General features: G+C 39.4%; 1 protein-coding gene across 2 annotated transcripts in view; it reads left to right on the plus strand.

Annotated features, from left to right (window-relative positions):
* Positions 1 to 20,797, plus strand: part of GABRB1 (gamma-aminobutyric acid type A receptor beta1 subunit) — a 417,769-nt gene that overhangs the window by 384,154 nt on the left and 12,818 nt on the right. Inside the window, exon 9 of one of the 2 annotated variants that reach the window (XM_003898650.5) lies at positions 17,054 to 20,287. The exons of the other annotated variant lie outside the window; for it this stretch is intronic. Within the exon in view, the coding sequence (XP_003898699.2) occupies positions 17,054 to 17,398 (345 nt within the window). The 3' untranslated portion in view covers positions 17,399 to 20,287. Of the gene's footprint in view, positions 1 to 17,053; positions 20,288 to 20,797 lie in introns of those variants that run through there. 2 annotated transcript variants of the gene reach the window in all.

Below are 20,797 nucleotides of genomic sequence, written 5' to 3' on the forward strand. Positions count from 1 at the left end.
AGATCACTGGAGCCTAGGAGTTTGAGACCAGCCTGGGCAACATGGCAAAACCTTGTCTCTACAAAAAATATAAAAATTAGCCAGGCATTTTGGTGTTTGCCTGTAGTCCCAGCTACTTGGGAGGCTGAGACGGGAGGATTGCTTAAACCCGGAAGGCAAATGTTACAGTGAATAGAGACTGCGCCACTGTACCCAGTCTGGGTGACAGAGTGAGACTCTGTCTTAAAATAATAATAATATAAAAAAGGAAAACAGAGTACTGAACAAGAGAGTATTTGGGTCAGATTTAAGGGAGCAGGATACTTTGGTAAGACCTCTCTGTGGAATGACCATTTGATCTGAGACCTATGTGACGAGAAACAGCTAACCATGCCATGTCCATTCTAGGTAAACGAAATAGCAAGTGCACAGGCTCTGAAGCAGGAATTCCTGTGTGTTTAAATACTGAGAGAAGACCAGTAGAGCAAGAGCAGAGTTAGTGAGGGAGAAAGCAGAATAGTGTGAAATGTGGTTGGATAATTAAGCTTAGGCCAAATTATAAATTTTCAGGGTGTATCTTCATGCTCTTTAGTATGACGAAAGTTTGGACAAACACTGTTTGAAAAATTAGCAAAGAAAACTTAGAGATTCAGCCAAGTGGTTAAAATGCAAAGGAACACATCAAATAAACTTCTATCTTTGTGTGAGGCACTATGTTCAGTGCTATGGGAAGAGAAGTAGACAAGATATTTGCCCTCAAGAATCTTCTGATCTTGTTGTGATAAGAATATTATACTCATATGAAGTGATTATAAAATGAGACAGGACACAGTTAGTTTGAGTTGTATACCGGAAAAGAAGCAGCTTCCCAATGTCTGCTTGTAACCATACCAGCTTTAAAAGTATTTTGGGAGGCCACCTCTTTTCTATTCCCATCCTCATCTCAGTTGCCTTCCAAACATACTAGTTCATCCTCTGCACATCTTGGAATGTGTGTTAATTGATAAGTCACGAGGGAAAACCCTACCCAAAGGAGGTGGAATAGGTTCAGTGCTCGGAAAATTCAGAAGGCATGAACTGAATGGATACTCAAAGATAAGTAGAATTTAGGAAAGTATAATGAAGAAAGCAGGGCCCTTCAGTTGCTAAAAAGCAACGTTCTCTAGGGAGAGTAATTAAATTGAAACAGGAGAGTTCCCTGATCCGCTCATCTGTTGGGCTGCCACGCACTCGAACCCTATGGGAGGGGGAGCATGAAGACGGACAGGTGTGGGAGCCAGGGCCAGCACTTTTGGGTTCTGGCCCCATGGTAGCATCTAGAGGTGGGTGCCTGCGATTCCTGAAGCCCCAGTAGGTGTGTTACAGTGCTCCTTTAGCTCTGCCATCTGCAGATAGCTTAAGTGTTAACCAGCTCAGTGCCTCTTTGGTACCCAGGTTCTTGTCTGGAGTCCAGGAAGAATCAGGTCATACGGACAAGTTGAAGGATGGTAAATGTGGAGGATCTTATTGCTGGATGGAGGTGGCTCTCAGTGAGATGAATGGGGAGCTGGAAAGGGGCTGGAGTGTTTCCACAGAAAAATAGACATAATTATGACAAAATTCAAAAACAAATCATATTGAAACAGGGCAGAATACTTTTTATCAGACTCATCCTCCTGTTGATACAAATAATAAACTGTGAGCACATGTTTAGAAATCTGCTTTAAGACATGGGAGAGTAACAAAACAAGCAAAAGATAAAAGAGAATCAACCTTCAAAAGAAAGGAACCACACTGTGTGAAATCCATGTTTATACAGCTTTTCCTCTGAAGCCATGCCCCAGGCTGACGAATGTGGGGCGGCAAAACTTCTGTAGAAACTGACATTTTATTGGCCTGAGGAGTCAGATCATGGAGTTTGATTCTTTCAGAGTTCCTGGAAATTTCAGAAGTGAGCCATAGCAGAAACTCGACACCTGAGTGTAAACATCCTCAGCTTGATCCCTGAACTACAAATGTACAGGTTAAATACCAAGGAGTGCAGAAAGAAAAAATAGCTAGAAGCTGGGGGAAAGAAAAATGAACTGAAATTTTAGTTACTGTCCACCATATAAAAGTCAGAGTTTGGAGTTTGAGTCCAGCCTGTTGGGGAGTGTGGGGGTAGTAAGCACATTAGGTTTTCCATAAAAATCTCAAGAGGCTTATACCTTAAGAGTAAAGGATAAGTCACAAGAATAAGGGATTCCCCTTGGGTTAAGGGAAAACCTAAAACAAGCTCACCCTAATGACACATAAAACCAATTCTCCACATATTCTGGGTGATATGTTAGTCATATAACTGCCTAACAAACCGAACTCAACATTCTTTGGGGGAGATAGCAGAATCTAGAGTCTCTATGGTGCATCATTCAAAATATCTAATATAGAGTAAAATATTACTAGACATGAGAAGAAACAGGAAAATGTGATCATTATTAAGAGAAAAACATTTGTCAATAGAAACAGAGCAGTAAAAGTCTCAAATGTCGGCCTAAAAGATAATTAGTATAAATAACTATAATTAATGTATTTAAAAGTTCATAAGAAATAGCCCAAAACTGGAAACAGCCAAAATATCCTACAATAGATGAATGGTTAAACAAACTGTGGTATATTCATACTATGGAGTACTAGTCCAATAAAAAAGAAATGAGCTATTGATACCCACAAAAACTTGGATGTCTCTCAAGGGCATTAGATTGAGTGAAAAAAGCCAGTATTAAAAGGTTATAATACTGTATTATTCCATTTATATAACACTCTTGAAATAACAAAATTATAGAGATGAAGAACAGATTCGTGGGTGCCAGGAGTTAGTGATAGTGGGGAAGGATGTGGATGGTTGTGACTGATTATAAAGAAGTAGTGTGAGGGAGATCATTGCAGTGATGGAATAGTTCTATAACTTAATTGGAATGCTTGTTACATGAATCTATATATCCAATAAAATTACACAGAACTGTACACACTTTATGTCAATGTCACTTTCCTGATTTTCATATTATATCATAGTTATGTAAGATGTAATCAGTTGGAGAATCTGAATAGGGGAGTACATGGGGCCCCTCTGCGCTATCTTCACAACTTTCTGGGAATCTATAATAATTTCCAAATAAAAAGTTTCAAATAAAGTCCATAGGAAAAATTGATATGGTATATGAAGAAATGGGGAGTTTTAGAAGATAACTGAAAGTATAAAAGTGGGACAATGGAAATCACAGAATTTAAATTTTTATTAGATGAATTAACATCACATTGTATACAATAGAAAAAAGGATTAGCAAAATTGAAGGTCATATTGGGCTTTTCTCAATTTCTCAATTGTAGCAGTTCTTACCATAAATGCTACTACTTTAGGGTTGCCTTAATAGATACCCTTACTCTTGATTTATTATTTGGTATCTTTGTTAATTGTTCTCATGGGATCCTGTGCTTTTTCACAATAGGACTTCCATGATAGTTAGTATATGTTTATTTGTATAATTATATTTTAAAATCTGTTTCTCTTATTAAGCTACAGCTTCCCAATTATACACCCCAGAGCCCTTGTCTATTACATTTATTGTTCTTTCCTTAGTAGCTAAAAGGTAGATACCAAATAAGTACTTGTTAAATGAATGAATTAATTAATTGATAAATACTGGAGAGTTGTTCTCCATTTAAGATGTTTTTAGAAACCACACAAAGCATTCAGTGTTACATTATGTTTTATAAAATTCTTACATATTCATAATAAGTAAGAAAAAGAGACTATACTCCACTTCAGCTTCTGCTCCAGACTGTCTTACTGTTCCTATCATTTTTATTTTCAAAAAAAAAATTAAGTATGCTTTACATCAACCTCTGCTGTTCTTTTTGAATCACAGTGCCATATAACATCACATGTAATCTTCCCAAAGGAGCATTATGGCTAAGATTTTGAAATGGCATTGTTCGTCTGGGACTGCCCAAGGTTCATTGTCTCATGCCAAGGAAATCAAGGACGCAGTCACACAAGGAGTGAGGTTAAGAGCAGAGGTTTAGTAGGCGAAAGAAAGAGAAACACTCTCTCCTGCAGAGAGAGGGCTCCCAAGCGGGTCTTCTGGTCTGTGGTGAAATGCAATAGGTTTTATAGTTGAATAAGAGGAGGCAGTGTCTGATTTACATAGGGCATGAAAGATTAGTCAGACCAGGTCTGCCATTTGCATAAGGCTCAAAAAACTAGTTAAGGCTAGATGTGCCATTTGCATAGTGTGTGAAAGAGCTGGCCACCCCACTCTAATTTTTTATTATGCAAATGGGTTCTCTACCTGGATGGCGCCATGTTGCCTGCTTCTCTGTTCTGTACATGGGATGACAAAGGAAAGAGAAGATGGAGCCTTCATGTTGAACATACCTGGCTTCCAGGTAGCCCTTTTCTACTGGCACAGCTGCCAGCATTCACCGTGAAAGCTTCCAACTTCCTTACCTATGTCTACAGCTTGATTTTTCAGGCTGCTGTTTGTTAGAAAACAAACGATTTTGGGGGCTGTTTTTTGCTAAAACAGAAATTCCGCCAAGGACTCTGTTGTCCTTACTATCTGTCTAAATAATTTCTTTCTATCTCCTGTATCAATTTTATAAACTTCTTCATATTTAGGTGGGATAATAATACAGCATTACCATCTCATGCAAGTTATAATCATCCCTGCACCTGCTTAGGTTTTGTAGTTCCTAACTTTCTTATCCTCTTCTAAAACCAAAAGCCCAGATGGATAATATGTCAATAACGAAGCAAGTATTTGCTTCATCTATTCAATGTGTCATTTCAGCAGTTACATTCATAATGCAAACTGCGTGGTATTTTAAATTGCTACCCACCAGTTAAACTCAAAAATATAAAAAAGACTATTAATTTTTAAAAATATAATGGTTGGATGATCCTCTACTTTCAGATGCTTGTAAACAGTTAAATTTAAATGACATCTGTGCCCTGGTCCCAAACAATTTTCATTTGAGGGATTTCCTCAGTATTTGCCTTGGTTCACTGGAGCATAGAGTGGCCTTGTTCAGTTATTACACATTACTTTTGATAGCTCTGGCTGGGCAGCCAGGTCAAGGGGTATTTGTACTGAAGCTTCAGGAGTGCTTGCTTTGTCTTGATTTATATTTCCTCCAGCTGCTCTGAAGCATCTTTTTATATCAGTGCAGATGCTAGATCCAGACATTAGGAGAGTTTCAACCTCTAAGGTGATAAAGACTGTAGATTCATAAGCCCCTCAGGCATCATTTGAAACTAGAGATGGTATTTAGAGTTTTGAAAGATAGATTTCACAGTACGACTAGGCTTTAAGTAAGCTACCTCTGGGCCACTTTTATACTCATCTTGAACTTTTTCAGTTGTATATACTAGCCACAATGCCTGTCCATTTGCAAATACATGAAATGGCTGAAATTGTAGCTTGGGTGGTCTGTGAGCAGATACCGATTCAGTCATTCTGTGTCACAGGGAACACCAGAGGATATCTGCCAAAGATTCATACTGTGAATCCTGAGTATCTGAGATATGTCTTACTTAATCTAGAAAGTTTATTTTGCCAAGGTTGAGGACGTGTGTCTTTGACACAGCCTCATTAAGTCCTATCGACATATGCCCAAGGTGGTCAGAGCACAGCTTTATACATTTTAGGGAGACATGAGACATCAATCAACATATGTAAGATGAACATTTGTTCGATCTGGAAAGGAGGGACAATTCGAGGCAGGGAGGGGGCTTCCAGGTCACAGGTAGATAAGAGACAAATGGTTGCATTCTTTTGAGTTTCTGATTAGCCTCTCCAAAGAAGGCAATCAGATATGCATTTACCTCAGTGAACAGAGGGGTGACTTTGAATAGAATGGGAGGCAGGTGTACCTAAGCAGTTCCCAGTTTGACTTTTGCCTTTAGCTTAGTGATTTTGGGGCCCCAAGATTTATTTTCCTTTCACAATACCAAATATGTGGCTGCATCCCCAATAGTCAAGAAATAGATTTTTTCCCCTTAGAATCAGATATTAGTATTTTGATCTGGCCTCTTCTCTCCCATTCCTGTTCTCCATCGTGAGTCACCCAAACACTTACAGACAAGTTTCTAAATGTGAATCAGCTCTGTATTGTGGTTAATTCCAGGATGCAATGTGCAGGTGGAGGTGGGCATTGTAAAGGTATACAGCTCTGTCTTTAGGTCCAGCTTGAAACAGCTCCATATCTGTCAGTCTTTGAGCCTGGGACTTCAGACCAACTGGAAAACTCATCCTGCCTTTGATGAAACTTTCACCATCTATACCCAACATCCAGAATTTCTACTGACAGCCTGTGTTGATAGTTCATGAACTTCTTTATTCCTCAAACCCCTGGCCAAATCTGGCTTCGTTCACTTTTTGTTCTCTAGCCTTGATTTAATACTATCCTATCTCCCGTCTTCAGAAGTCTAATTTTCCTTTTCAGGAATCTCTGTCTTTTATTTTCTATTTTTTTCTCTACCCAGATATCTAGATCTCTTTTGGTGAACAAGAAAGAAGTCTACTTTATTTATCTAGTTTAAGAATAAAAGAGGAGGGAAAGGGATTTATTGGTCCACACGACTAGAAAGGTTGCAGCACAGTCCTAGTTTCACATGTGCTGTTCCAGGTGCCCAAACAATTTGTCAGAAGTATCTCTCTTCATCTCTTAATTCTGCTTTCTTTTATATTGACTTTGTTTTGACCCTTCCCTCATGGTGGTCCCAAAGTTCCAAGTTTACAGTGTCAAATCTCTTTGACCCTAGCACAAAATTATTTCTTATATCCAATAGTTCTAATTTAAAAAGGCCCAGGATTGAGTCTTTTTGCACAGACTTGTCATATTTTCATGCAGAAGTCAATTCTTCTCACCAGGAAGATGGAAAATGCTAAATGCCCAGGTCTGGATCACACACGTGTCCCTAGAACCTAGAAGATGCAATCAGGCATACTTCAACCATATGAACCAAAAGAATATCAGGGCATTATCATCACAGGAAGGTAGAATGGAATCAGATAGGTCAAACTAATAGGCATCCACCACTACCTACTAGGACCCTTGGGATGTTTGGGTGGAATACAGACTAGGAGGATCAATCTAAAATGAGATGAACTCAAACTGGTGTTTTTAGCAAGCTTCCCAATTCATTCAGATATACCTCAATGTCTGAGAACCACAACCCTGGAGATCCTAGAGATTCTAGCCACCTCTGCAGGTGTCCTTGGCCATTGAAACTCAGAGTTCAGAGAGATGGCTCAAAGTGTAAGTTTCAGATTTCCCCATTCTGCAGACATTTACTCAGCAAAATGTATCTTAGGCTCAGTTCTGGAAAAGCAAGGAGGACATACTGAGTAGTGATGAATAACAAAAAAGCACCTGCCCTCCTGGAGCTTATATTCCAGTTGAGGTAATTGATAAATATGTGAATAAACACACGATATATGGCAGATGATGATAAATATGGTAAAGAAAATGATGAGAAGCTAGCCAGGTAACAATGTGGGCAAGAAACAGCATTGCACAAGAGAAGCATAGCAGGTGAGAATGCCCTGTGGACTTAGGAGCATCAAGAGACAGCCAAAATAAGGCTGGTGTGGCTGGTGCAGTGCTCAAAAGCAGCCTGGTAGGAAATGAGGGCTGAGGTACCCACAGGAACCAAACCACATGGTGCTTTTTGGACTAGGGTAAGAAATTTGGAATTCATTCTATGTTTTGGAAAGTAACTAGAAGATACACACAGAGTAAACAGACGATATAAATAGACATTATTTATTTTACTTTCTCTTTTTCTTTTTTTTTTTTTTTTTAAAGACAGAGTCTCCCTCTATCACCTAGGTTGGAGTGCAGTGGTGCAATCTCGACTCACTGCAACATCTGCCTCCTGGGTTCAAACAATTTTCATGCCTCAGCCTCCCTGAGTAGTTGGGACTACAGGTGCCTGCCACCACACCGGGCTAATTTTTGTATTTTTAGTAGAGATGGGGTTTCGCCATGTGGGCCAGGCTGGTTTAGAACTCCTGACCTCAGGTGATCAGCCCACCTCGGCCTCCTAGAGTGCTGGGATTACCTGCGTGAGCTGCTGCACCCGGCCTGTTTTGCATTTTTCTTTTTTCTTTGAGATGGAGTCTCGCTCTGTCGCCCTGTTTTACATTGTTAAATGATCACTCAAGCTTCTATGCAGAGAAAGGACCACAGGGCAACATTTCTGGAAAGAGGAAGATCACTTAAGATGCAAGAGGTGATGGTGGAAAGAAGAAGACATGGAATACACCTGCTATGTGCTCATAAATACTAAAAAAAGAAAGAAAAAAGTGAACAGAATCAGGTTGTATTTAAAAGTAGAGCAATTTGGACCTGCTAAAACATAGAATGGGAGAAATAAGGAAAAGAAAGGAATCCAGGATAAATGTATCTACCTGAGTAATGTTCCGGAAAATTGCCAGTTGTTTCGTTTTATTTTTGTTTTTCTTTTTTTCCTTTTCTATTTCCTGGATAATATAATTTATTTGTCTTAGATTTATGTAAATTTGCACTTAATCTTCTGTTCCTTCTCAAAATGATAATAAAGTTTCCACTTCTGCCACAAGCTTTCAGGATATGCAAAGAGACATGCAAAGCATCACCAGAACCTCCCATCTCCTCCCCGCATAAAAGGTTTCAGGAATTCCAGGCTAAGAGATTAGGGTTCGGCAGCCCTGGTGAGAGCAAATGACTGACAGCAACAGTCAATACAGTACATTCTATTAGAGGGATGGGAAGATGAATGCTGGGTTGTTGCAACTGTGTGTTCTCTACAGGGGAAGGCAGCGGTTTGCACCGGTTGGCTTCATTAAGTAGAGTGTAGGCTTCTTGAGGGCAGTGAATTAGCTTATTCTGTAGCCAGCCCCACTTCACTTGGTTTCCTGCTCTGTGCTTCAGAACCACTCAGTAAATACGAATCTAATTGAATTGGCTAGCAAGTGCAAAGTAGATTGAGCCCAGAGGTATTCCTCGACAGGGCTTTAAAACTGCCACTGAAAACAAGATTATATTTTATTCCAATTACTAAAATGAGTTCAGCTATATTTATATATTGAAAATATCCACAGCAGTTCAATTCTGTGAGTGGCAACATTTTTCACAGCCTAAGGCAGTCACTGAGGATGTTGAGGCAGAGAGGAGAGAGTGAGTGAGATGGAAGGGGCGGAAGAAAGGCTGAACCCAAGTCAGAAAATAAATCTGCACATTCGCTTCAGATTTATGCTAAGGAAAGAAATAGTACAGCCATCACATCAGTGTTCTCTGGACTTCAGTCATTTGAGAATCACCCTATGATTTTTGGCATGCCTTTTGTATCAGTCAGGGCTCTTCAGAGAAACAGAACCAATAGGAATAGAACCAACATACAAATAATAAGAGATTTATTTTAAGGAATCATTTCTTGCAATTGTGGAAGCTGGCAAGTCCAAAATCTGTCAGGCAGGTTGCAGGGTGGAAACTCAGATGAGAGTTGATGTTGCAATCTTTAGCCTGAAATCTGCAGGGCATGTTGGAAACTTGGCCAACGTTTCTACAGTACCGTGTGGAGACAGAATTTCTTCTTTTCCTGGAAACCTCAGTTTTTGCTCTCAATGCTTTCAATCAATAGCATGAGGCCCATTCACAATATCGAGTGTAATCTCCTTTACTTACAGTAACTGTAAATGCCAATCACATCTACAGAATACCTCCTCAGCAACATCTAAACTAGTGTTTGACTTAACTGGAAACCACAGCCTAGCCAAGTTGACACACAAAATTAACCACTATACCCAATGTATTTATCCCCATTCATTCATTTCAAAGATATTTATTGAATGGTTCTATATGCCAAGTACTTTTCTTGGCTTTGGGGAAACGGCTGTGAATAATACAACATCCCTGCCCCCTTGGAGTAACATTCTCATGGGACACTCAGTGGAAGGAACAAGTTGGATGGGAAGAGAGAAGATCAAGAGTTCTGCTCTGGCCATTTTGAGATTTAGATGCCTCTAAACATCCATGCAGCACTATCCTTTAGGTTCTTCTGTAGTAAGGTCCAGGAGAAAATAAGGAAATGTGAATTACTTTAGATTTTTCCCTTGTCATAATGAAATGTGAGCATGAATATAATGTTAAGAAAAATATGCACAAAATCACCAACTGGTCACATTTTCCTAAATACATTACAAGATACATGCAGCTGTTTTGCTTTCTTCATAATGTTACCTGATTTTTAAAAAACTAATTTTAGGAGGAGAGATGGTATTGACCATTTTCCTCCATAACAACGTGAACACCAGTATTTCAAGAACCTTATCTGTTTTGCTCACCACCATCTTCCCAGGATTGTTGTGTGATCAGAGTTAGAATTTAAAAACCAGATAACGGGGTTTATAAACAGTGCACTGGAGGAAGGAAGAAAAGTGTTCGCCAGCCAGAAGCTGGATTGTCCCTGCCATCTCAGGTCTTTATGAAGTAAAATTCCAGGCCTTTCTTTACATGAGAGCCCCTGTAAGACTTGTCTAGGATCAGCAGGCCTTAAGGCTGGGTGTCATGACCTTCAGGAAGGAGATGAGAGAAAGGCTCGGCAGGCAAGAAGAAGGTGGTCATCGTGGTTGCAGGAGAGCAAACTTCAAAGAGGCTCTTGGAAAGTCACTGACAACCTGCATTTGAAAGAGGTCATAGTATTTGTCCAGTAAAACATTTAGAATCAATAGCGGGTCAGGGTTCCAGTGTTTGTACAGGAGACTGTAACATCAAGAGGCTTTATTTGTTGAGATCTCTGAATTTATAAAATGAGGGACATGATGTTCTATTGCTTATGGCGGGGCTGATGTCTTCATCAGTGTCTGGAACAGTGCCTAAGGCATAGTAGGCACTCAATAAACATTGATTGAATAAATGAGTGAGTGAATGCATGAACTACTATTAACATTTTAAATGATTATCCATGATCCACCTAAAATTGCCTTTTGCAGCCAGGAAATATGCCTGTTTAATAAGGAGTAGAGTGAGAGTGAAATATTGCCAAGCCCTTGGGGCTGCAGAACTAAACTGCATTCTCTGCTCCCCTTTACTGGTCATCTGTCTGAAGTGGAAGAGGAAGGGTTTCTTGATTGGCCCTCCTGAAGCCTTATTCATAATTACATTCATTTTCTCTAAATTTAGGTTCAATGACACTCTAAACTTTAAAAAAGAGAATCCATTATGTTGGTTTGAGGAATGTATGATTAATATACTGTAGTCATTCCTTCTAATCAGAAACAGACTTACCTCCCCGGTCACTGGAACTGATGAACAACTGCAGACTTTACCCAAAAGCACAGCAGTATTCAACATGCACCCTCTCAGTAAGTAGATCAGAGACAGAAAACTCCAGAAGGCACAGAGCCTAGAATGCCTGCTTCCTTCTTCTAAACATACCTGCCACATAGATCAGTGGGGAGCAGTGAGAGGGGAGAAGGAGAAAAGAAGTTGTACATGTTCCTCCCTTAGATTCTCTCCTGGGGCTTAGAGTGGGAATTCCCATACTTGAGGGCACTGTGAGGAGTGGGGAATAATTATCCCACGGGATAGTTCTTTCAACATCAGCAACTTTTGAAAAAAATCTGCTGGTCCCTACCTGCCTTAGAAATTCAGTATGTTAACAATTTTAATTTGCCTCACTTCCTTCTTCCTCAAGGTTTAAAAACCTTCAATCTGGATTGTGCTCAACTCAGATATAGATATTTTGATATGTCTTTATTAATTAGGCAGCATATTTAATCACTGCAGATGTTGGGTCAATGTACAATATGACTTCTTGCTCCCTCTGATGATAATGAAGAAATAATAGCCCTTTTTCCATGGATATTATTTTTGGAAAGCTGTGTCAGCTTCAGATATAAGAATAACTTAGATGCCCTGATATGGTTGAGGCAAAGGGAAAGCCACTCTTCTCCAAGGGGAATGGGTTACAGCAGAACCAACAAGAAACTTGTGGATATCAGTAGTGGTATGGCTACCACATGTATACCTTACCTGACAGCAGAAAGCTGGAGGGTGAGGGTAAAGTATCACACTGTAGAAGAAATGCATGAGCATGTACACACACACACACACACACACACACACACACACACAGACAGTCTGTTAACATCAGCCTTTAGGACAAGTCCTACACTGGGTAAGAAAGAAAATGGAAGTGGGCAAGAATTGTTATATAGCTACTTTAAAAATTTTCCTGAAGAATAACATGGTAATGTTGATATAACTCTATAGTAATGAAATCAGCTTTCATGGATAGTTGCAAAACTAGATCCATTATCTTAAATGTCAAACCACTTAATGCTATGATTTCTAGCTCAGTGACAGAGAATATTGAGGGATTTGCACATACTGGTAAACTTCATGCAATCGTTAGGCACACATGAATCTGCACCAAGGTTAACCAACATAGGTTAATAAAATGTACCTTGTTAACCCTGACTTCTGTTTAATTAGGAGCATCTGTATACTTCACTAGCCGATAAATTCTAGCAATTTTGTTTACTTAGAAAGATTCATAATAATGTAACTTAATGATGCATAGAATGCAGATCACATGATTCCATTTTACAAGCATTTTTTCAGAATGCTATGTCCTCCACCTGGAATGTTCTCCATAATCAAAAACTGTCAACGATTGAAAGCCAACCCTTGAGATTACCTAATGAAAACCTTCCATTTATGGATAACAGAACTGAGACGCAGACTTATCCAAGGCCATTTCTGAGTAGATAATAAAACTAGAATAATAACATAGCTTTCAACTCTCAATTTTTGTTCTGTCCTCTACCCATCTTTTAAAACTCAATGCAAGCCCCGCTATTACAAGAAGGCTTCTGTGACCCCCCCCCCCCCAGTGATTTCTCACTTTGATGAATCCCTAATCATGATATATATTATGCTATTTAGAATTTGATTGAAAACTTGTCACTCCCAATATTATGCTTCACTCATATATCTCTAAGAAGGTAATGATCTCTTATGGACAAAATTCATATTTTGTGATTATCTTAGCTATTCCAAAGTACCTAACAAAATCATGTGCTCCAGTCCTTATCTTATAACATACTTCTCCCTCCTTTAAGGAATTCAAGCATTTTGGTCCTCATCACTTCAACCCTACCATCCTCAGTAATGTCAACTTTCATGTACATGATTTTTTCAATTATAGACATACAGTAGAGGACAGAGACTGCATCTAGCTCATTATTCCCAACGACCTTCACCATCACCTGGCCTCAAGTCTCAAGCAAACATTAGTACATGTTCCCATTGCTCAGAAATATTCTACCTCCCATATCTCCATGTGTAAAATTCCCATTTCTGAATGTAGCCTGTTATCCTTCCATATCTTTGACTTCCTCACTCACTCCCATAGAATTTGCCATCCTCAATCCTTCTCCTTTTCCTGTCTACTGTGTCTCTTCCAGCTTCACTTGACACCCTATCCCGATATGTTTGAGCTAATGCTTTTATTTCTTTTCTTCCTTTGACCTGCAAACTTTTGAAAAGGAGAGTCCATATAAACTCCCTTCTCCTCCTTGCTACCAATTCAGTCTTTAATCCGTTGAAATTCAGGTTCTGCTTCAGCTCTTATTCTAAGACCACAAATGGTCTTACTGATAAATCTGTGAGCCTTCTTCATTCCCCCTGTTCTCTCTGAAACACTATTGACCATTCTCTCCTTCTGGATACCCTACTCCCTCCTTGAGTTTCTCTTCATAGCATTCTGTTATTTGTTCTCTACCTCTATAGTTTCTCTGTGTCTCTTTCACTGACTGCATAGGTGCCTCCCACTCCTAAAATAATCTTAGCCCCAACATTATCCCAGTCATCATCACATATACATTACTTGCTGCACACCACCACAAGGATGCCTAACATATATCACAAATTCAACCTAAACAGCAAACTCTTTTTTTCCACCCTATACACGCAACACACACCAGACACCCCATTTCGCTAATGACAATGTAATCCTTTCAGCCTAACAGGCTGACAGTTTCCAGATCACCTTCCCTTCCTTGTGCTACAAATCTAATCAGTTGCCAAATCAATTTCATTTCTATTTTAAACATTTTTCAAAAGCTCCTCTTTAGTGTAGTTTTCCTTTTCTTTCTGCTACATTGTCCTAGTCCAGGCCCTCATTATGTAGCCCCTGAGCACCCCAATAGCTCTGGTTGGGAAAATAGGACTGAAACCTAAAGTCAACATCAACACAAAGTAATATATGCTAAAGGATATGTGAATGGAAAAAAAAAAAAAAACAGATCCCTAACTGGCTATGCAAAAGTGCAAAAGTCAGATCTGGACACAGATATGTTTCATCTGACCGGAAAATCATTTTTACACTATTGAGCCAACTTTAAGGGAAGACAAAATAAAAATCAATATGTTCACGTTTTCTGGTAAAGGGGGTGATCTGGCAACATTAGGGTCTAGTCCACTCAGTGTAGCTGTCAACCGGAGCTGAGTTGCAGTCTCCTCCTTAGACATCTGCTCTCCAAGGCCCCATAGGCATCACCATTCCCTAACTTCACTCAATTACTTACTCTCACCTGGCCCTACTCAGTCATGCTTCTTGGTCCCTGTAGGTGGCCGAGTTTGTAAATTCTGTTGTAAAAGTCAGTGCTAAGGGTTTTTGATGGTAAGGACGCTCATTGTGCTCAGCATATATCCTTGACACGTAACACTTTATCTCTCACGCAGTAAGCACTCAATAAATGTTGGGAGAAAGTTTTGGAGGTGACTGTGGGCAGGCAAAGTACAAAGGCACACAAAGAAAACAGGATTTAAATTGAGCCTTGGCCAAAACAGGTGGATTTGATTAACATACAAAGAGAGAGAAAATAATATTTGAGACAAAGAATATTCTGTGTTTTAATCCCAAATTTGGTACTGCTGTTTAATATTGTTTAATTTACTTAACTTCTTTGAGCCTTGGTTTCCCTGTCTGCTGAATTAGGATAACATATATGTCATAGTGTTGTTATAACTAAGGTAAATTGCTCAGTAAGATTCAATTACTGAAATACTGGAATTACTGAGATAAATTACACGGTAGAATTCAATAAATAGTAGTTATTAACAACAAAATAATAATAATAATAACTCCCTGAATAAAGCCACCAATAGAGGTATATGGTCAGGGCATGTGGGTAGCCCAATTAGACCGAAGCAAAATGCTTCACAGAGGGAAATAATGATAGATAAAAAAGGAGAGAGAGATGACAGAAACCAGAGTCGGTTGCCATTTCTCTCTCCAGCCAACTCAAATCTTAAAGCTAACAAATGCATCACTGAATTTCCTATGGTGTGTAACAAAGGCCAAGGACTGTGACCTGGTCCTCCCAGTAGAAAGTGCTTTGAATCAGATACACATAGGTTCTAATATCAGGGCTGGCACTTACTAGCTGAGTAAACGAGCCAGATTGTTAACTGTTCGAAATCTCAGTTGCCTTATCTATAAAATGGGGATGGATGGCCTTTTAAAATAGGGTTGCTGTATTAAACAAGTAATATATATGCTAGACTCATGGTGGAAACTCAATAAATCTTGGTTCTTTAAACTGTACTACGGTTGTACCATCATGTGCTATCTATCCTCTGTCCCTTTCTTTTCTTTCTCTCTTGTTTGTATTTGCCACCCATGTTTTTCTCTATCTCTTCTTTGCCAGGCTCTTTTGCCTCCTTACCTATAACTAGTGTGTTAGGTGTTTACTAAGATTAATCTCATTCAAAAGCATTTATAGAACCCTTACTGTAAGTCAGGTACTATGCTAATACACATGTTAGCACAGCTCCCTCTACTGGCCTTGGAAGTACTTCAAGCTCATTTTCATGTATGAGTCACGTCCCTTCCAGGTAAATCAGTTCACAAAGTATATCAGCTTGAAGTTAAACAAGGCCACATCCTGAGCTAAACTATGCTCACATTTTCTGTAGTTCCAAAAGAGTATGTGTGGGCATAACATAGAGAAGAACCAGGAAACCTGTGATAGGTATCACTGGAACTGCAGGAAGCATTTGTGAACAACAGTAGAGGAACAAAAGTCAAAGGACAGCCAGGCATATCCTTTGACCCATTAATTATATCTGTCAATTTCACCTGAGGAAATAATTATGGATATGCACAAAGATTTAACTATAAAATATTCCTTCTAGACTTGTCTGTAAGACTACAAAAGTAAAACAAACCTTAACATCTAACAACAGATTAATTCAATTGTGGTTTACTCATGTAAGCTATTAATGAAGCGTGTCACAGAGGAATATTCATTAACAAGGAAAGATGCCCAGGCTGTATTATTAACTGAGAAAAGCAGGTTGCAAGACAAAATATATGAATGAACCTGTGTTTGTAAGTATATATAAATATACTTATATACTTACAAGAAGAAAATTCTGGAAGTCAAGTGAGATGTTAATGATTGACTCTGAAGGTGGGATTATGAATTTTTACTTTTTGTTTTGTGTTTCTAGCTTTGTTTCCATGTACCACTTTTACAACAAGAAGAAATACACACGCGCGCACACACACACTAGTGTTCTGTGAGTGGAGACAGATGACAGCTGGAAAACTAGCAAGGTGGATGGATGATGATAGATAGATAGATAGATAGATAGATAGATAGATAGATAGATAGATAGACAGACAGATAGATAGACAGACAGACAGACAGACAGATAAGGTAGATAGATGCATGGCCAGCTGGGTGGATGGATGGATGGATGGATGGATGGATGGATGGATGGATGGATGGATAGAGAGATAAGAGAGATAGAGAGATAGACAGACAGACAGACAGACAGACAGACAGATAGATAGATTAGATATAGATAGATAGATAGATAGATAGATAGATAGATAGATAGATAGATAGATAGATGATCTCCACACGGGAGGCACATCAAGCCAGATGTTTAGGGAGACAATGTTTAATGAGCCTTATGGGGTATCATTAGTAACAGGTTAATGAAAACAGGCAAAGGTCCTGCAACTTGTGTCGGAGCCTGTTCTTTTTGCCATCAGGTCGACGCCCACGGTAACATTCTCCTCAGCACCCTGGAAATCCGGAATGAGACGGGTGGCTCGGAAGTGCTCACGAGCGTGAGTGACCCCAAGGCCACCATGTACTCCTATGACAGCGCCAGCATCCAGTACCGCAAGCCTCTGAGCAGCCGTGAGGCCTATGGGCGCACCCTGGACCGGCACGGGGTGCCCAGCAAGGGGCGCATCCGCAGGCGCGCCTCCCAGCTCAAAGTCAAGATCCCCGACTTGACTGACGTGAATTCCATAGACAAGTGGTCCCGAATGTTTTTCCCCATCACTTTTTCTCTTTTTAATGTCGTTTATTGGCTTTACTATGTACACTGAGGTCTGTTCTAATGGTTCCATTTAGACTACTTTCCTCTTCTATTGTTTTTTAACCTTACAGGTCCCCAACAGCGATACTGCTGTTTCTTGAGGTAAGAGATTCAGCCATCCAATTGGTTTTAGGTCTTGCATATCAGTTTTATTACTGCACCATGTTTACTTCAAAAAGACAAAACAAAAAAAAATATTTTTTTCCAGTCTACCTTGGTCCAGGTTATCGGCTCTGTAAGAGCTCTATTAATTGCCATGTTTACAAACAAACAAACAAAAAGAGAGAAGTTAAATAGGTAGATCTTTAGCAGTCTTTTCTAGTTGCCCTGAATTTTACTGATTTATTTTTTAGGGAAAATGAAAAGAGGACCTTGCTGTCCACCTGCACTACTTCCTGGTAAACTGTAACAATCTTATGCTGCCAAAAAAACAAAAAAACAAAAAACAAAAAAACAAACAAAAACAAAAAAACAAAAAACAAACAAAAAACAAAAAAACAATTTCCAGGATCTCAGAAGAAAAAAACAAAGCCATTGATAAGTTACAGATTTCCAGGAAGAAGGCAACAGAAAAAGGAGCTTAGAAAGGGAAAGAAGAGTCCCTTCTATCCTTAAGTTCTCCCGTGTCCGTTGTAAAAGGGCTCCACAGCTCCATAGAAGAGGAAAGGAAGGGCAAGTGCTAGTCAAGGTTACACAATCCCAACCTGCCATCTTCACCACACCATTAAGCTGGATATTCTGAAACATGCTTCTTTCTCAGACTTTCCGGCAAATTTTAAATTAACATTAGAATCCAACCTGGTCGACCTGGTAGCCATTGAGAACATTTTTCTTTTCTTCTTGAGAATAAGGAGGCAATGGGAGGGAATGACCATTTTTCTAACTGGCCATTTCAAACATGCAGCCCTGAATTCATCTCATCAGTCTGGAACCCCCTGATGCTGTGCCAGGAAGCCATGCCACCCCAGTTCCATAGTTCCTGCTCCAGAGAGTGTGGGAGGAAGGGGATGGTGAGCAATTTTTGCTTGAGAAAAATATTGCGCTTGCCATTAGGAAGGCAAGATTTATGTGCTGTGAAAAGGGTGCCTGGGCAGTTACCTGAACTGCCAAATCTTAAATCAAATAGTATATATTTCTTCGCCTTCTAGAGAGCAGCATCCAATGGTGACAGGCTAGTCACACAGGCCTCAGCTGCCACTTTATGGCTCTGCTCTCTGAGCTCTGCATTCCAGACTGGAATTAATGCTTTGGAAAATACACAAACACCCATGTTAGTGTCATTCCCCTTCAGGACCAGATTTCCATTTTAAAGAAAATCTTGAAAATAGCAGAACTACAGATAAAAACAAGAGCAATGACAAAAGCAGTGGAGCTTCCAACACGTGCACGAGTCCCTAAAGAACAGACCCTGTCTACACTCATTAATCACTGTCATTGCTCCTCTGCCTTATCTCTGCTTGTGGATTACTCTTGGCCATGGTTCTCATAGAAGGGGCATCCTTCAGTAGCCCAACATAATTCTAAACATGTCCAACCAGCTACAGTTGAGATTCTTCCCATGTTATGTCATTGAAACCTTGTCCTTTTATTTTTCAACCTTAATATCTAAGAATTCTGTGTGTTCATTTGCAAGACTGAATGAAACTGTAAGCTAACCAAACGGTGATGCAGGAGGTTTGGGACCTGACCCATGAATGTGAAATAAGGGTTGAGGCAGCAATAGGGACAATGGCCTGGCTTAATGATCTAACTTTTTCCCTAAGACTGTGATGAGGGTCCATGTTTAAAATAGCATCAGCTTCTGGAAGTTACAGACTTCACTGGACAGATGATGCTGAATTTTTACTGATGAGCTGAAGGGAAGAAAGTAAAGATATTCTTTTAGAAAGCAAGAAGAAAAGGGAACCTCAAAATAAATGATAGTTAAGGCTAAAGATAATATATGTACAAAAACTCTGCTTTAACTAGAAAAAATGATCTCAATGGTTTCATGAGAAAATAGTGGGGTTATAGGGACCATATTTTTATTTAGATTTTTAGTTGTATTATCACGCTTTCCTGGTCAAGGAAATCCCCAGCCTTAGGGCATGAAGTCATCCATTTTGAAACTCTTCAGTCCCTTGGCAGGGTGAGATGCTTTGCCATCATAAAATGGCCAAATAGAGTGGCATGTGGCCATGTCAGTGATTGTAAGGTTAATATTCCGTAATGACGACAAAGGAACCACTGTGCAGCCATTTATTTTAAACACAGGAAGGAAAATTGTTAGCTGATGCCTAATAAAAATGAATCATTCTGGGTGTCAAAGCTCTTTTAAAAGCTTTTAAGAATGAAATGCTAAATCAGAAAGGAAGTATCTGTAATCTATGTTCCTTAACAAACAATTTATTTTATCTATTTAGATTATTCTTCTTGGGAAAGATTGAGAATATTTGTATTTTTATTATATTTTTATCCTGCCTTTAAAAATCTAACAATTTTGATGCTGTAGTTTTAGATGTAAAGCATCTTCAAGAAAAAAAGAGAACATTTTGAATTCATATCTTAACCTTTGTAAAATGTAAACTTATTAAGCCTGAATCTACCCATCAGGCACAAAATGGCGTCACCATATGCCCTCCTGGTCAGTAGAGGGGCCACAGTCAGCATTATGCAAATCCTGTTAAATAGCTGATTTTAGACGCAATGGCAGCCAGAAGAATGGAGAAGCTGCTAATATTTACGGTTAAAGACCTCTGTCCCCACTTCTTTCTGGACACCTCTAGGCCAAAGTCTTCCCTCCTTGGCTCCACTCCTAGCCAAATCCTCCCCTTTCAGGCTGAACAGTGAATAGGAAAAAAAAAAAAAAAAAAACTTCCTTCTCTGGCTGTCTCTCTTGTCTTGCCCAAAATCATGTACATAAAACATAAATGTTGTTGGACATTCTTAAGTGCCCTCAAAACTGGCCCCATTGTTGAAAGATTCAGATTATTACATGATAGAGGGATTATTATTCAATCACTACTGGGGTTGTTTTCTTTTTGCCATGAAAATAGCCATAATCCCCTGCATTACTTAAGCTGAGGAAGAGGCTGAAAGTTACACAGACCCACTCTCTGATGTCCAAGTCATGTCCAAGTAACCCCACGTTTATAGTTCAGAAACTGTGACATAAACTGTGTCATAAACTTCACTTGTGAAAGCCCCATGGAAATTCCATCTTTCACTGGACAGTGATGACTGCATACTCATTCCTTCCAATCATGTTCCTTGGCTTAAAATATTAGGAGTGACATGTGCATTATACTTACCAGCTTTGTGAAGCAAAGATCCAGGTCAAGACATATTTTTGGCTTGAATTATCCAGGATTATTGCCTCTGTTTTCTACATTGCCAAATAGAAACAGCAGATTGGTTGGTAATTCTGCCA

Source organism: Papio anubis, chromosome 3 (genome assembly GCF_008728515.1).
Source record: "Papio anubis isolate 15944 chromosome 3, Panubis1.0, whole genome shotgun sequence".
Lineage (NCBI taxonomy): Eukaryota > Metazoa > Chordata > Mammalia > Primates > Cercopithecidae > Papio > Papio anubis.